At 49.3% G+C, this 17,002-nt stretch overlaps 1 protein-coding gene across 1 annotated transcript in view; it reads right to left on the bottom strand.

Annotated features, from left to right (window-relative positions):
* The window catches only part of PDE3B (phosphodiesterase 3B), a 237,825-nt gene that overhangs the window by 84,672 nt on the left and 136,151 nt on the right, over positions 1-17,002 (bottom strand). The window contains exons 2-4 of the mRNA XM_082269782.1: positions 6,786-6,836; positions 4,520-4,771; positions 1,256-1,398 (exon numbers count right to left, since the gene is read on the bottom strand). Coding sequence (XP_082125908.1) covers positions 1,256-1,398; positions 4,520-4,771; positions 6,786-6,836 — 446 coding nt within the window. The remainder of the gene's footprint in view (positions 1-1,255; positions 1,399-4,519; positions 4,772-6,785; positions 6,837-17,002) is intronic.

The raw sequence follows: 17,002 nt of genomic DNA on the forward strand, positions 1-17,002 counted from the left end.
CCCTTCTGCCTCCACCCCCAACCATCACCGGTCCTCTTAGTTAATGTCTTGGCCAATTTGATATCGTATTTAAAAAGTAAAATCGGGTGGGACTACCTAGAAGTTTTGCTGCGTTCGGACTGGAAATGTCTCATATTATGATTACACACACAGTTTCCTGATAACAGAACTGTATAATATTAAATGGTTTATAGGGTGCCATCTTGTACCGTGGGGCCATATAATGCTATTTTCTATGTGATATATTTAAAAAAGAAAAAAAAAAAAAAGGAAAGGAAACATTTTCCTGATTGGTCAACTCATCTTCATGAGGTTCACACAGGGCCGGCCCTACCATGGGTCCCCATTGGGTCCATTGGACCCGGAACTTTGAGAGGGGCAGCAAATTGACGCCCAATATTTTTTTTCCAGCAGTTGTGTGCCATCAGTTTGCGGCGCGTTACGGGCAGTCCTTCCCCATCTCATACTGCCACCCATAGTGCAAACTGATGAGTATGAGGAGGCGGCGCATCTCCGGGGAACGTCCCTCGCGTGATAGATGTGTGCGCAATGACGTCAGACTTCAGCGCACTCCATCTCACGCAGGGCAGGCTGGATCTTCTAAGGGCGGTGGCCGGGCCAGACACAGGAGTGACAGGAGGACAGACAGCGGGTGTTTGGTGTACCAGTCTGGTGGTGAGTTATGGAAGAAAATATCAGTATATATATTTTCTAAATTTTATATTTAATACAGTTATTACTTTCTTTTGTTTGTTTCTTTTTTGTCCCTATACCCCGCAAATAAGGCCCTAAACCCCCCCCCCCCCCCCCACCACACACACAATGCAGCCCCTAAATAAATTTGCATATAATTCTGACTTCCTGAAAAATGTAATTTTAGTTTTAATTACTATGATATAAAATAATTGATCTTTGGCCTTTTGGTGGGCGTGAATTTTTTGTTTTTTTTTTGGGGGGGGGGGGGGGCAATGCATCATTTCATTCTCGGACCCAGGCAGCACAATATCTATCAAAAAACAGTAAAATTCGGAGCTCCGCACAAAATATAGCGAAGCTTTATCAGTGTTAAACTATTTGGAGCGATGCTCACAGGCGCCATCTGCTGGACAACCTTCAGAAGGAACAGATATTGTGTATATACTGTATAAAATATACGTAAATATGGTCAGATTATTCAGAAGAATTGGATTCTCTTCCTCTTACAATGTTTCTAGTGATAATGACATTTTAGCAAAGAAAAGAAGAATTTCCTCACCTTGAGCTGCTGTAATCCTGGTGGGAACGCTTGCCATTACTGCGCTCCCACCGAGAGGCCGCCAGCTCCATAGAGGGCATACTTGACGCTCCAGAGCTCCGCCGCAGCTGTGGGGTGGGCAGGCTGCTGCGGCTGTTCAGTCCCTGTGGAAGAAATTAAGAATTGTTTTTATCCGAGGAGCCCCAGATGTACAATTCAACACAGAACAGTATATCCAGCATGCTGAAAATTCTGGTGTGATGGGTCAAAGGGAACCTTCCATTAGGGGACTGAGACTCTGCCTGATACTGGGAGGGACGGGGGGACTCCGCCTGACACTGGGACGGGGGGACTCCGCCTGACACTGGGACGGAGGGACTACGCCTGACACTGGGACGGGGGGACTACGCCTGACACTGGGACGGGGGGACTACGCCTGACACTGGGACGGGGGGACTACGCCTGACACTGGGACGGACTCCACCTGACACTGGGACGCACGCTGCTGGTAATGCATCCCAAGCTGTCCTGCTGATCTTTTAGCTGCAATACTTTCTGGGGTACAAGCAGTCAGATCTTCTGTCTCTTAAAGAATACGAAGGGAAAAGGTAATTTGGGCAGAAAGGTGAAGTGGCTGCAAAAAAACCACTGTCAGTAACTAACAGATTGGATTCATATATTCGCACTGCGGTAACGCACCCAGTTTATTTCACGTTGCAATGGAACCTCAATGCAGGGACTTTTTATTGGTCAGTTGTGGTGTGATGGTGGCCCATTCAAAATTAATATAATGCCTTACATCAACGCTCTTCCTACACTAATCTGGCTATAAACTTTTTATATACTTCCAACACACGCATGGATACAATATGGGGTGTATTTAATAAATAAAAACTGCAGAGCTGTTCATCCTGACAAAATGCATGTAAATGGGAGCAAAATCAAATGTTATTAGGCTATTTTCTCTCCAGGATGGACATTCTTCCTCCCTACAGAATGGAGAAAAGCTGGAGGGGGGGGGGGGGGTGTAACTGCATTATGGCCACTAGGCGAAACTGCTTTGTGGCCACACTGGCCAGTGGAGCTACATTATAGCCACTAGGCGGAGCTGCTTTGTGGCCACTAGGCGAAGCTACTTTGTGGCCACTAGGCAAAGGTACTTTGTGGCCACTAGGCAAAGGTACTTTGTGGCCACTAGGCAAAGGTACTTTGTGGCCACTAGGCAAAGGTACTTTGTGGCCACTAGGCAAAGGTACTTTGTGGCCACTAGGCGAAGCTACTTTGTGGCCACTAGGCGAAGCTACTTTGTGGCCACTAGGCGAAGCTGCTGCACTGTGGTCACTAGGCGGAGCTGCATTGTGGCCACACTGGCCAGTGGAGCTACATTATACCCACTAGGTGAAGCTGCTTTGTGGCCGCTAGGCGGAGCTGCTTTGTGGCCACTAGGCGGAGCTGCTTTGTGGCCACACTGGCCAGTGGAGCTACATTATTACCCACTAGGTGAAGCTGCTTTGTGGCCACTAGGCGGAGCAGCTTTGTGGCCACTAGGCGGAGCTGCTTTGTGGCCACTAGGCAGAGCTGCTTTGTGGCCACTAGGCAGAGCTGCTTTGTGGCCACTAGGCAGAGCTGCTTTGTGGCCACTAGGCAGAGCTACTTTGTGGCCACTAGGCAGAGCTACTTTGTGGCCACTAGGCAGAGCTACTTTGTGGCCACTAGGCAGAGCTACTTTGTGGCCACAAGGCAGAGGAGCTGCTGCACTGTGGCCACAAGGCAGAGGAGCTGCTGCATTGTGGCCACAAGGCAGAGGAGCTGCTGCACTGTGGCCACAAGGCAGAGGAGCTGCTGCACTGTGGCCACAAGGCAGAGGAGCTGCTGCACTGTGGCCACAAGGCAGAGGAGCTGCTGCACTGTGGCCACTAGGCAGAGGAGCTGCTGCACTGTGGCCACTAGGCAGAGGAGCTGCTGCACTGTGGCCACTAGGCAGAGGAGCTGCTGCACTGTGGCCACTAGGCAGAGGAGCTGCTGCACTGTGGCCACTAGGCAGAAGAGCTGCTGCACTGTGGCCACTAGGCAGAAGAGCTGCTGCACTGAGCTACTTTGTGGCCACTAGGCGGAGCTGCATTGTGGCTACACTAGCCAGTGGAGCTACATTATAGCCACTAGGTGAAGCTGCTTTGTGGCCACTAGGTGGAGCTGCTTTGGGGCCACTAGGCGGAGCTGCTTTGGGGCCACTAGGCGGAGCTGCTTTGGGGCCACTAGGTGGAGCTGCATTGTGGCTACACTAGCCAGTGGAGCTACATTATAGCCACTAGGTGAAGCTGCTTTGTGGCCATTAGGTGGAGCTGCTTTGTGGCCACTAGGCAGAGCTGCTTTGGGGCCACTAGGCGGAGCTGCTTTGTGGCCACACTGGCCAGTGGAGCTACATTATACCCACTAGGTGAAGCTGCTTTGTGGCCACTAGGCCGAGCTACTTTGTGGCCAGTGGGAGGAGCTACTTTGTGGCCAGTGGGCGGAGCTACTTTGTGGCCACACTTGGCTAGTGGAGCTACATTATAGCCACTAGGCGAAGCGGCTTTGTGGCCACTAGGCGGAGCTGATTTGTGCCACTAGGCGGAGCTGCTTTGTGGCCACTAGGCGGAGGAGCTGCAGCATTGGGGCCACTAGGCAGAGGAGCTGCTGCATTGCGGCCGCTAGGCAGAGGAGCTGCTGCATTGCGGCCGCTAGGCAGAGGAGCTGCTGAATTGCGGCCGCTAGGCAGAGGAGCTGGAGGATTGGGCCGCTCTGTGCAGAACCATTACATAGAGCAGTAACCGTAACCACCGTTAGGGAAAAATAACTAAAAAAACATGTTGCTGTTAGAATCTCTTTCAATGATCGTACGGTAGGTAATTCATTGGAATGGGCTGCCCAGCACACCACAGACCAAAAGTTGCCATTGCTGCATTTTCGGCACAATAACGCACATTAGTCTGTTGGCAAAATGGCATTGAGAATGAACGACACCACATCACTCCAATGCATGCTTCATGCAGTAATGTGAATGGGCCTCCTAGGAATATAGGAGCACCAACCACTTCCTCATACCATGATCTATCATTAGAAGTACTATTATTACTACCGCATTACTCTGATCTTTCTTTACCGAGTGCCAAACTGCAACATTCAACGCTTGCTATGGTGGGGGGGGGGGGGGGGGCAGAGTTTAGAATTTACACAAAGGTCCGAGCGTGTGTGGGATCTTCTGTCTCTGCAGAAACATCTAGACAAGAATAAACCCTCCCGAACCTTGTGGAACTTTCTCTCTCCTTTGTCCATGGCGGGGTCCTCCATCTCGGCACAGGGGTAGAACCCGGGGAAAGGGGTGAACGGGTTGACTTTTGGTCGACATGAGCCGGAGAACGTCCCCATCAGACTGTTAATGCTGCGTAGTGATGAGACGACTTGGGGCGAGATGGAGGGGTCCACCAGCAGGTCGGAGACCATGTTCCTGGCCTCATTCAGCACCGAGAGGTCCACGCCGTTCCCACCGCCAGCGTTCTACAACAAAATACCAAATGTTACTGCTTACCGACCTACATAGAATATGGTGTACAAAGAGAGAAATACGGGTCATACACACGAAGGACAAGAATGGCGGAACCCAACATTCGTATGAATTGGGGAATAAAAAGAAAAAAAACGCTCTGGATGGACATTTGGATAAATAGCTTTATATGTAGAAGTATCTGGTCTATAAACCACAGGCCCTGGATGGACGGCGCCATGAAAAAGTATTAATGCTATTTTTTTACATCAAAATAAATGTATTTTATTGGGATTTTATGTGATAGACCGACACAAAGGGGCCATAATTGTGAAGTGGAAGGAAAATAATAAATGATACAAATAAATCTGTGAAAAGTGTGGCTGCATTTGTATTCACCCCCCGGAGTCAATACTTTGTAGAAGCGCCTTTCCCTGCAATTACAGCTGGGAGTCTTTTTGGGGGTGTCTCTACCAGCTTTGCACATCTAGAGAGGACATTTCTGCCCATTCTTCTCTGCAGAATATCTCATCTCTGTCAGATTGGATGGAGAGCGTCTGTGAACAGCAATTTTCAAGTCTTGCCACAGATTCTTAATGGGATTTAGGTCTGGACTGTGACTGGGCCATTCTAACACATGAAACCATTCCATTGTAGCTCTGGCTGGATGTTTCGGGTCGTTGTCCTGCTGGAAGGAGAACCTCCGCCCCAGTCTCAAGTCTTTTCTTCTAAGATTGTCCTGTATTTGGCTCCATCCATCTTCCCATCAACTCTGACCAGCTTCCCTGTCCCTGCTGAATAAAAGCATCCCCACACCATGATGCTGCCACCACCATGTTTCACAGTGGGGATGGTGTGTTCAGAGTGATGTGCAGTGTTAGTTTTCCCTCACACATAGCATTTTACTTTTTAGGCCAAAAAGTTGAATTTTGGTCTCCTCTGAGCAGAGCTCCTCCCCCACATGTTTGCTGTGTCCCCCACATGGCTTCTCCCAAACTGCAAACAGGACTTCTTATGGCTTTCTTCCACCAATGGCTTTCTTCTTCTCACTCTTCCATAAAGGGCAGATTTGTGGAGCGCACGACTAATAGTTGTCCTGTGGACAGATTCTCCCACCTGAGCTGTGGATCTCTGCAGCTCCTCCAGAGTTCTCATGGGCCTCTTGGCTGCTTCTCTGATGAATGCTCTCCTTGCCCGGCCGGTCAGTTTAGGTGGACGGCCATGTCTTGGTAGGGTTGCCCGGTCGGTCAGTTTAGGTGGACGGCCATGTCTTGGTAGGGGCCCAGTCGGTCAGTTTAGGTGGACGCCCATGTCTTGGTAGGGTTGCAGTTGTGCCATACTCTTTCCATTTTCCCATGATGGATTGAACAGCGCTCCGTGAGATGGTCAATGCTTGGGAGATTTTTTTTATAACCTAACCCTGCTTTACACTTCTCCACAACTTTATCCCTGACCTGTCTGCTGTGTTCCTTGGCCTTCATGATGCTATTTGTTCACTAAGGTTCTCTAACAAACCTCTGAGGGCTTCACAGAACAGCTGTATTTATACTGAGATTAAATGACACACAGGTGGAATCCATTTACTAATTTAGGTGACTTCTGAAGGCAATTGGTTCCACTAGATTTTAGTTAGGGGTATCAGAGTAAAGGGGGGTGAATACAAATGCAGCCACACTTTTCACAGATTTATTTGTATCATTTATCATTTTCCTTCCACTTCACAATTATGGCCACTTTGTGTCGGTCTATCACATAAAATCCCAATAAAATACATTTACATTTTTGGTTGTAACATGAGAAAATGTGGGAAATTCCAAGGGGTGTGAATACTTTTTCAAGGCTCTGAATCTGGTCTATAAACCAGAGGCTCTGGATGGACAGTTGGATGAACGGCTCTATATTTAGGATTTATCCGGTCCATACATTTCATGTCTCCGCCCATATTAATAACAGACTGTAATCCTTCATTTCTGTATGATGAAAGGGGCGGGATATACATTGTAAACGGATTTCATTGATTGGACGGACCTGATACTGAGGTTTGTACCATTGCTTCAAATCCCAATCCCAGAGGATCATCTGAAACAGAAAAAAAAAGAAAAAAGAAAATGTTATAAAGAAAATCTAACTCGGTATAAATGCAAAACAATCTATTATTTATTTTAAGTTTACAGGACAAGAAACGGACCGGCTCCATTCACACCGAGCGCAGAGCAGCGCCAGCTGCTGAAGGGCAGTTTTTCTAGGTTTTTTTTTTAGGGGAGTGTTTTTGGAGCGACACCGTTCATCTGAAGGGGCCGCCCTCCGCTCCAAAAATGCTTCTAAGAAGCTTATGTATTAAATTTTGGCACAGATTTAGAAGCGTTTGCTGTTGCGATTTTTGCCAAATTTGTAGCGCGTTTCGTCACTCAACAATCGCACCGCATTTTGGGCGCCATTAAGGAGTTCCACGTTTTGCCGCGACTCCACCCATGATGCAAATCGCTCAGGTGTAAACAGAGCTAGACACAAATATTGATTACTTGTGATTTTTTATTTTTTTTTTTTCCCTTTTATTGGTTGAGCCAGATGGACTTGTGTCTTTTTTCAACCAGACTAACTATGTAACTATGTAACTATACATACGGGTATTAACCCCTCCCCCACTTTATCCAATATTGAAAAATAGTTTTGGATTTAAATTCAGATTAATTTGTCTGGAGGAGGAAAAAGGTGAATATTATTTATAGAAATTATCTGTGTGCAGAGAGCGAGCGTACATTTCTTAATACATTTTATATCTTCAGTTTTCATGTACCATATTCCACCTCTTGTTAAATTCTCCTTCCCCCCTCTTGTCTTAGATAATCTCCGTCAGCCCCCCCCTTCAGTCTTATATCCTCCCTCCATCCCCCCTTCAGTCCTACTTCCTCCCTCCAGCCCCCCCCCTTTAGTCTTATATCCTCCCTCCACCCCCCCCTTTCAGTCTTATATCCTCCCTCCGGCCCCCCCCTTCAGTCTTATATCCTCCATCCAGCCCCCCCTTCAGTCTTGTATCCTCCCTCTATCTCCCTCCTTTCAGTCTTCTATCCTTCCTCCCTCCAGCCCCCCCTTCAATCTTATATCCTCCCTCCAGCCCCCCCCCTTCAATCTTATATCCTCCCTCCAGCCCCCCCTTCAATCTTATATCCTCCCTCCAGCCCCCCCCCCCCTTCAATCTTATATCCTCCCTCCAGCCCCCCCTTCAATCTTATATCCTCCCTCCAGCCCCCCCCCTTCAATCTTATATCCTTCCTCCAGCCCCCCCCTTCAATCTTATATCCTCCCTCCAGCCCCCCCTTCAATCTTATATCCTCCCTCCAGCCCCCCTTCAGTCTTATATCCTCCTACCAGCCCCCCCTTCAGTCTTGTATCCTCCTACCAGCCCCCCCTTCAGTCTTGTATCCTCCCTCTATCTCCCTCCTTTCAGTCTTCTATTCTTCCTCCCTCCAGCCCCCCCTTCAATCTTATATCCTCCCTCCAGCCCCCCCCTTCAATCTTATATCCTCCCTCCAGCCCCCCCTTCAATCTTATATCCTCCCTCCAGCCCCCCCCTTCAATCTTATATCCTCCCTCCAGCCCCCCCCTTCAATCTTATATCCTCCCTCCAGCCCCCCCTTCAATCTTATATCCTCCCTCCAGCCCCCCTTCAGTCTTATATCCTCCTACCAGCCCCCCCTTCAGTCTTATATCCTCCCTCCAGCCCCCCTTCAGTCTTTAATCCCCCCCCAACCTCCCCTTCAGTCTTCTATCCTCCCTCCACCCCCCCCTTCAGTCTTATATCCTTCCTCCAGCCCCCCCTTCAGTCTTATATCCTCCCTCCGCCCCCCCCCCCTTCAGTCTTATATCCTCCCTCCATCCCCCCTTCAATCTTATATCCTCCCTCCAGCCCCCCCTTCAGTCTTATATCCTCCCTCAAGCCCCCCTTCAATCTTTAATCCCCCCCCCACCTCCCCTTCAGTCTTCTATCCTCCCGCCAGCCCCTTCAGTCTTATCTCTTAGATTGTAAGCTCTAATGAGCAGGGCCCTCCGATTCCTCCTGTATTAATGTGTATTGTAGTTGTACTGTTTACCCTCAAGTTGTAAAGCGCTGCGTAAACTGTCTGTGCTACATAAATCCTATAGAATAATAATATCCCCCCCTTCAGTCTTATATCCTCCCCCCATCCCCCCTTCAGTCTTATATCCTCCCCCCATCCCCCCTTCAGTCTCATATCCTCCCTCCAGCCCCCCCCCCCCATTCAGTCTTATTGCCTCCCCTGGCCCCCCTTTCACAGTCTTACTGCCTCCCCCCAGCCCCCCCCCCCTTTCACAGTCTTACTGCCTCCCCCCGGGCCCCCCCCTTTCACAGTCTTATTGCCTCCATGACATAAGGAGGAGGTGTTCTGTAGCACAGCAGGGAGGACTCCGGGTGACTGACAACTCTGTCTTGGATTTTAGTGCAGCAGAGGCAGCGTGTTGTCAGCACAGTGCAGGACATCATTAGGAGATCACTGGATTTCTGCCAGATCAATAATAAAACAAAGCCACAGTATGCCTCACCATCACAGCTCTACATTTCATATTCGAGGAACTACAAGTCACAGCACAACCTACCAGGCACAGATGATTGCAAACAATGATAGTTCTCAGGTAAAAGTTAAAGAGTAACTCCACTTTTATTGAGTGCTTTCCCGCCCCCCCCCCCCCCATCCCCCGGTGATCTCTGTACATTGCAGGGATTGTAACAAACTTTGTTGCAGATTCCTTACTTTTGTTATTGTGAAGAAATTGCTGTTTGTTTCTTTGTGTCCAAGTGCAAAGTGAATGGGAGCTTTATATTTATCAATCAGCTGCTGAACCTGCAGGGCTCTAATGAGGAAAGTAGCAGGGTCTGCATCCCTTTAAACGCTGCTATAATAGACAGGTACCAATGCCAAGAATAGGATAGAATAACATCTCCCCCCCCCCCCCATACTGACACTATGGCTGCTGTGACCACACCCTTTTATATAAAGAGGGTGGTGTCATCCGTTCCTTCATTGGATTGGCTCTCGTAATTCAGCTGACTTGGGAAAAGGCTCTGTGCTGCATTATAGGTTGTTCCTTATTTATTCACCGCAAATCCATGGTAGCAGAAAACCCAAATCTTCATCTCTACTCATCACCACTGAATATACTGAAGAAAAGAGTGAATGAAGGATGCAAGAATGAAGATGATGAATTTCCTTCCTTTAGAGAAACATACACTGCACAGAACTGAGTGTAATCTGAGACCTGAGTGGAGGGAATGGACACACCCCCTCTACACAGTCTCGTAGTGAAACATGCACAACTGAGACTGCCAATCACATGCTGTGTGCTGCCTCCCGGGATTGTCTGGCGTTAGCATAGATTGTCAGAAGTGACTTGTGCAGATAGCAAATAAAGGAGGGAGCCGATTTCAGGAGGTTCACAACTACTTTAAAAGTTGTTTTTAGTCACAGCAGAAGCAGATTGGTGGGTGCCAGCCAATGGATGTCTGCTGGCACCCGCTGATCGGCAAGAGACTGGGGGGTGCTCTGCCTATGTAAACAATACAGAGCTCTGTCCTGACAGCGGGGGAAGGGATGGATTTTGTTTTCTTGCAAAGCACATCCTTTAGTAAAAGCAGCACACAGTACATAAACACTGGCTAGGCACACAGTGAACCCTTTGATCACCCCTGATGTTTAACACCTTCCCAGCCAGTGTCATTACTACAGTTACAGAGCTTTTTTTTTTTTTAGCACTGATCACTGTGTATTAGTCCCGGTTCACACATATGCAATACGGGAACCCTGCGAATCCACTGCGGGTTCCTGCATCGCACTCAACTCACAGGCAGTTCACACTGCCATACGCGAATCGCTGGGAGTGTCAATACAAAGTGAACTACACCCCCCAGATCAGGTCACATATCGCAGTGCGCTCCGAATCACATGCGATGTCAGAAGGGGGCGGTGCCACTGGGTGACGTAGCTGGGTGGCCCCACCCCTTGCCTTTAAAATAACTGTCAAAGCAGAAGATCGGGGAGACGGCGGGTAGCCTTTTAGAAGGGGAAGCATTTTTTGCCATTTTTTTCGGGTCGGCGGGTGTCGTGATTGATGATGGATTTACATCGAGGGACACTATTTATTTATTTATTTTTTTTTTTAACAAAGGACTTGTTAAAAACATTTTCCTGTGGTTTTTACTTTTTTACACTTTTTTGGTGAATGGGTACGGGTACGATGGGGGGGGCGATATCTGGGGGGCTTCCAGATTCCGATAAGTCCCCCACCCGTGGACCCTAACAACCACGGCCCAGGGTTGTCGGGAAGAGGCCCTTGTCCCCATCAACATGGGGACAACAAGGTGCTTTGGGGTGGGGGGGGCAGAGCCCCCGCCACCTTGAAAACACCCACCCTCCAATGTTGAGGGCCTGTGGCCTGGTATTGTTTGAGAAAGGGGGGGGGCGCTCACTCCTCCCCCCTTTCTTGACCTGCCAGGCTTCATGCTCCAATAAGGTTCTGGTATGGATTTTGGGGGGGCACCACACTTTTTTTGGGGATGTCCAAAAGGGCCTGGTATGGACCAGGAGAGGGGAGGAAGAGAGGGGAGGAAGAGGGGGGATTGGGGAGAGGGGAGGAAGAGGGGGGATTGGGGAGAGGGGAGGAAGAGGGGGGATTGGGGAGAGGGGAGGAAGAGGGGGGAAGGGGAGAAAGAGGGGGAAAGGGGAGAAAGAGGGGGAAAGGGGAGAAAGAGGGGGAAAGGGGAGAAAGAGGGGGGAAAGGGGAGAAAGAGGGGGGAAGGGGAGAAAGAGGGGGAAGGGGAGAAAGAGGGGGGAAGGGGAGAAAGAGGGGGAGGGAGGAAGGGGAGAAAGAGGGGGAGGGAAGAAGGGGAGAAAGAGGGGGAGGGGGGAAGGGGGGAAGGGGGAGGAAAGAATGAGAGAAAGGAAAAGGAGGAGGAGGGGGGAAGGATGGGGAAAAAGGGGGAAGGATGGGGGAAAAGGGGGAAGGATGGGGGAAAAGGGGGAAGGATGGGGGGGAAAAGGGGGAAGGATGGGGGGGAAAAGGGGGAAGGATGGGGGAAAAAGGGGGAAGGATGGGGGAAAAAGGGGGAAGGATGGGGGAAAAAAGGGACAGAAAAAAAGAGGAGAGGGAGGGTAAAGGGAGAGGGGGAAGGGGGGGGGAAAGGGAGGGAAGAACATACAAAACAGAAATGTGGGGGAAAAGGAAGAAAAGGGGAGAGGGGGGAAGAGGTGGTAAAGGGGAGAGGGGGGAAAGAGGTGGTAAAGGGGAAAGGGGGGAAGAGGTGGTAAAGGGGAGAGGGGGGGAAAGAGGTGGTAAAGGGGAGAGGGGTGGAAAGAGGTGGTAAAGGGGAGAGGGGGGGGGGAAGAGGTGGTAAAGGGGAGAGGGGGGAAGAGGTGGTAAAGGGGAAAGGGGGGGGGAAGAGGTGGTAAAGGAGAAAGGGGGGAAGAGGTGGTAAAGGGGAGAGGGGGGAAGAGGTGGTAAAGGGGAGAGGGGGGAAGAGGTGGTAAAGGGGAGAGGGGGGGAAAGAGGTGTTAAAGGGGAGGGGGGGGGAAGAGGTGGTAAAGGGGAGAGGGGGGGGGGAAGAGGTGGTAAAGGGGAGAGGGGGGGAAGAGGTGGTAAAGGGGAGAGGGGGGAAGAGGTGGTAAAGGGTAGAGGGGGGAAGAGGTGGTAAAGGGTAAAGGGGGGAAGAGGTGGTAAAGGGGAGAAGGGGGGAAGAGGTGGTAAAGGGGAGAGGGGGGAAGAGGTGGTAAAGGGGGGAGAAGGAAGGGGAGGGGAGAAGGAAGGGGAGGGAAGAAGGAAGGGGAGGGGAGAAGGAAGGGGAGGGGAGAAGGAAGGGGAGGGGAGAAGGAAGGGGAGGGGGGAAGGAAGGGGAGGGGGGAAAAGGGAAGAGATCAGGGAAATAATAGGACAAAGAAAAAGGAGAAAGACTGAGATCACACGGGGAACCCCTCTGGAGGGGAATAGCCTCCTTGCATCTATATTTTCACTATATACACAGTGTCACATGACCGCGCAATTGTCAGTTAAATTAACGCAGTGCTGTATTGCAAAAAAATGGTCTGTCATTAAGGGGGGTAAATCTTCTGGAGGTCAAGTGGTTATAGTCTGAAATGTCACAGGTGAAGCTCTGAGGCCCAATGTGCCCCCTCCCCCATATACAAGGGACCAGAATTCCCAGCAGAAATAAATCCCAGCAATCTTATTTATACCGATTATCCTGGTAGAAGTAGAGTTCATGCTGAGAAACGCCGCGATCTGGGATCACACAGCAGATCCGTGACACGCACGCAGACCGCAGAGGTGTCAGGAAACTTCCGTGGTGAAACTTGCAGATCTTATCTGTCCCAATGACGTCAGTAAAGCCACAATATTGCTGTATGGGGAAGAGAATCAGACGACGGTGGGGTGTCAGCTTGTCACCACCAAATGACTGAAATCAATGAATCTTCAGTGAGATCTACTCAACCGAAGGGCCAGAGCACCAATATATATATATATATATATACACACACACACACACACACAAACATGTATACACTGTATATATACACTGGAAAAAATTATAAACACAACACTTTTGTTTTTGCCCCCATTTTTCATGAGCTGAACTCAAAGATCTCAGACTTTTTCTATGTACACAAAAGGCCGATTTCTCTCCAATATTCTTCACAAATCTGTGTAAATCTGTGTTAGTGATCACTTCTCCTTTGCCGAGATAATCCATCCACCTCACAGGTGTGACATATCAAGATGCTGATTGGACAGCATGATTATTGCACAGGTGTGCCTTAGGCTGCCCACAATAAAAGGCCGCTCTAAAATGTGCAGTTTTATCACACAGCACAATGCCACAGATGTCACAAGTTTTGAGGGAGCGTGCAATTGGCATGCTGACTGCAGGAATGTCCACCAGAGCTGTTGCCGTGAATTGAATGTTCATTTCTCTACCATAAGCCGTCTCCTAAGGCGTTTCAGAGAATTTGGCCGTACATCCAACCGGCCTCACAACCGCAGACCACGTGCAACCACACCAGCCCAGGACCTTCACATCCAGCATCTTCACCTCCAAGATGGTCTGAGACCAGCCCAGGACCTCCACATCCAACATCTCCACCTCCAAGATGGTCTGAGACCAGCCCAGGACCTCCACATCCAGCATCTCCACCTCCAAGATGGTCTGAGACCAGCCCAGGACCCCCACATCCAGCATCTTCACCTCCAAGATGGTCTGAGACCAGCCCAGGACCCCCACATCCAGCATCTCCACCTCCAAGATGGTCTGAGACCAGCCCAGGACCTCCACATCCAGCATCTTCACCTCCAAGATGGTCTGAGACCAGCACCCGGACAGCTGCTGCAACAATCGGTTTGCATAACCAAAGAATTTCTGCACAAACTGTCAGAAACCATCTCAGGGAAACTCATCTGCATGCTCATCGTCCTCACCGGGGTCTCCACCTGACTGCAGTTCCTCGTCGTAACCGATTTGAGTGGGTAAATGCTCACATTGGATGGCGTCTGGCACTTCGGAGAGGAGTTCTCTTCATGGATGAATACTGGTTTTCACTGTACAGGGCAGATGGCAGACAGCGTGTGTGGCGTTGTGTGGGTGAGCGGTTTGCTGATGTCAGCATTGTGGATGGAGTGGTCCATGGTGGCGGTGGGGTTATGGTATGGGCAGGTGTACGTTGTGGATGGAGTGGCCCATGGTGGCGGTGGGGTTATAATATGGGCAGGCGTACGTTGTGGATGGAGTGGCCCATGGTGGTGGCGGGGTTATGGTATGGGCAGGCGTACCTTGTGGATGGAGTGGTCCATGGTGGGGTTATGGTATGGGCAGGCGTATGTTGTGGATGGAGTGGTCCATGGTGGGGGTGGGGTTATGGTATGGGCAGGAGTACGTTGTGGATGGAGTGGCCCATGGTGGGGGTGGGGTTATGGTATGGGCAGGAGTACGTTGTGGATGGAGTGGCCCATGGTGGGGGTGGGGTTATGGTATGGGCAGGCGCATGTTATGGACAAGGAACACAGGTCCATTTTATTGATGGCATTTTGAATGCACAGAGATACCATGAGGAGATCCTGAGGCCCATTGTTGTGCCGTTCATCCATGATCATCACTTCATGTTGCAGCATGATAATGCGCGGCCCCATGGTGCAAGGATCTGTACACAATTCCTGGAAGCTGAAAACATCCCAGTTCTTGCATGGCCAGCATACTCACCGGACATGTCACCCATTGAGCATGTTTGCTCTGGATCGGTGTATAGGACAGCGTGTTCCAGGTTCTGCCAATATCCAGCAACTTCACACAGCCATTGAAGAGGAGAGGACCAACATTCCACAGGAACCAATCACCAACCTGATCAACTCTATGCCAAGGAGATGTGTTGCACTGCGTGAGGCAAATGGTGGTCACACCGGATACTGACTGGTTTTCAGACCCCCCCCAATACAGTAAAACTGCACATTTTAGAGCGGCCTTTTATTGTGACCAGCCTAAGGCACACCTGTGCAATAATCATGCTGTCCAATCAGCATCTTGATATTGCAAACCTGTGAGGTGGACGGATTATCTCGGCAAAGGAGAAGTGATCACTAACACAGATTTACACAGATTTGTGAAGAATATTGGAGAGAAATCGGCCTTTTGTGTCCATAGAAAAAGTCTGAGATCTTTGAGTTCAGCTCATGGAAAATGGGGGCAAAAATAAAAGTGTTGTGTTTATAATTTTGTTCAGTGTATACGATACTGTGTAAAAGTTTTAGGCAGGTGTGAAGAAATGCTGTAAAATAAGAATTCTTTCAGAAATATATATTTGAATTGTTTATTATGAATTAACGAAAAGAAAAGTGAAGGAGCAGAAAAAAAAATCTAAATCCAATCGAAATTTGGTGTGACCCCCCCTTTGGCTTTTAACCAGCATCAGTTCGCACACTCGGCACAAAGTCAGGGATTTTGTAGGATTAGAGTCAGATGTATGATTAACCAATTAAAACAAGAGGGTGCTAATGATCATCAATTTTATACGTAGGTTGAAATGCAGTCATTCGCTGAAACAGAAACAGCTGTGTAGGAGGCCTAAACCTGGGTGAGGAACAGCCAAACTCTGCTACTAAGACGAGGGTTTATGTCGCAGGTCATACACAATGGCCAGACTGAGCACAGCGATGAGACCTAACAAGCCTAACCATCTGGCCATTAATGTGCGTTACACAGATGTGTCACAGAACTCCACACAGAACAACTCTATTCAGGCTCTAGAAGTATCTATTTTATCCAATAGGAGGTGATGGCGTATTTCTTGCTGTTGTGGAGAAGCACGTCGTTCACTCAGAGAAAATAGAAGAAGAAACGAAAACAACAAATACTGATAAACACATTTACCCCCCCCCCCAAGGACTGTGTAATGTCAGCGCTGTCCCGTGCGTGCCGCCATGCAGAGTACAAATGTAAACACAACCAGAGAGACAGAACAGACACCAAACTGTCCGCTCGTCATCTGCCGCCCCGGGATAAATCGCCCACCAATCCCATAGCAGGCGATCGCCAGATAAAATATGCGCAGTACGGACGGCTAAATGTTTCCGTTTTTCTAGATTCTGAATAGCGAGGTATCCGGATCACAGGAATTACCTTTCTCAGCATTATTGTAACACACATTAATACCGGTCCCATGAGCGCACTCATTGTGAATGGCACCCCAATGCAGCTCCAACGCACACCGCAACCAATGGTGACCCTCCCCCAAAAATGAAGCAAGATGGGTGGGATGGATGGATGGATAGATTCACATACTGTACATGTGCTAGATGCAGAGAATGATGGATGATGAATGAGTGGATTGATTGATTTGTGAATGGATGGGTTGGGTTGGATGGACAATGGAATTGATGGAGGGAATGATAGATGAATTTACACACTGTACATGGGTTGGATGGATAGATGGCGGGATGGAATGAAGGGTGGAGGGATAGATGGGTGGATGAAGAAACGGGGGGATGCATGGATGGAATGATGAATGGGTGTGCGGTTGAAGAGATGGAGGGATGAATGGATAAAAGAAGAGATCGGGAGATACATGAAGAGATGGATGGAATGACGAGTGGGTGGGTAGATGAATGGATGAATGAATGGATGGATGAATAGAATGGATGGATGGATGGATGAATAACTGATGGGTAGGTGAATGGATGGGTGGATGAAGAGATGG

The sequence above is a fragment of the Pelophylax lessonae genome, assembly GCF_965119305.1.
Source record: "Pelophylax lessonae genome assembly, chromosome: 10".
In the NCBI taxonomy this organism is placed as follows: Eukaryota; Metazoa; Chordata; class Amphibia; order Anura; family Ranidae; genus Pelophylax; species Pelophylax lessonae.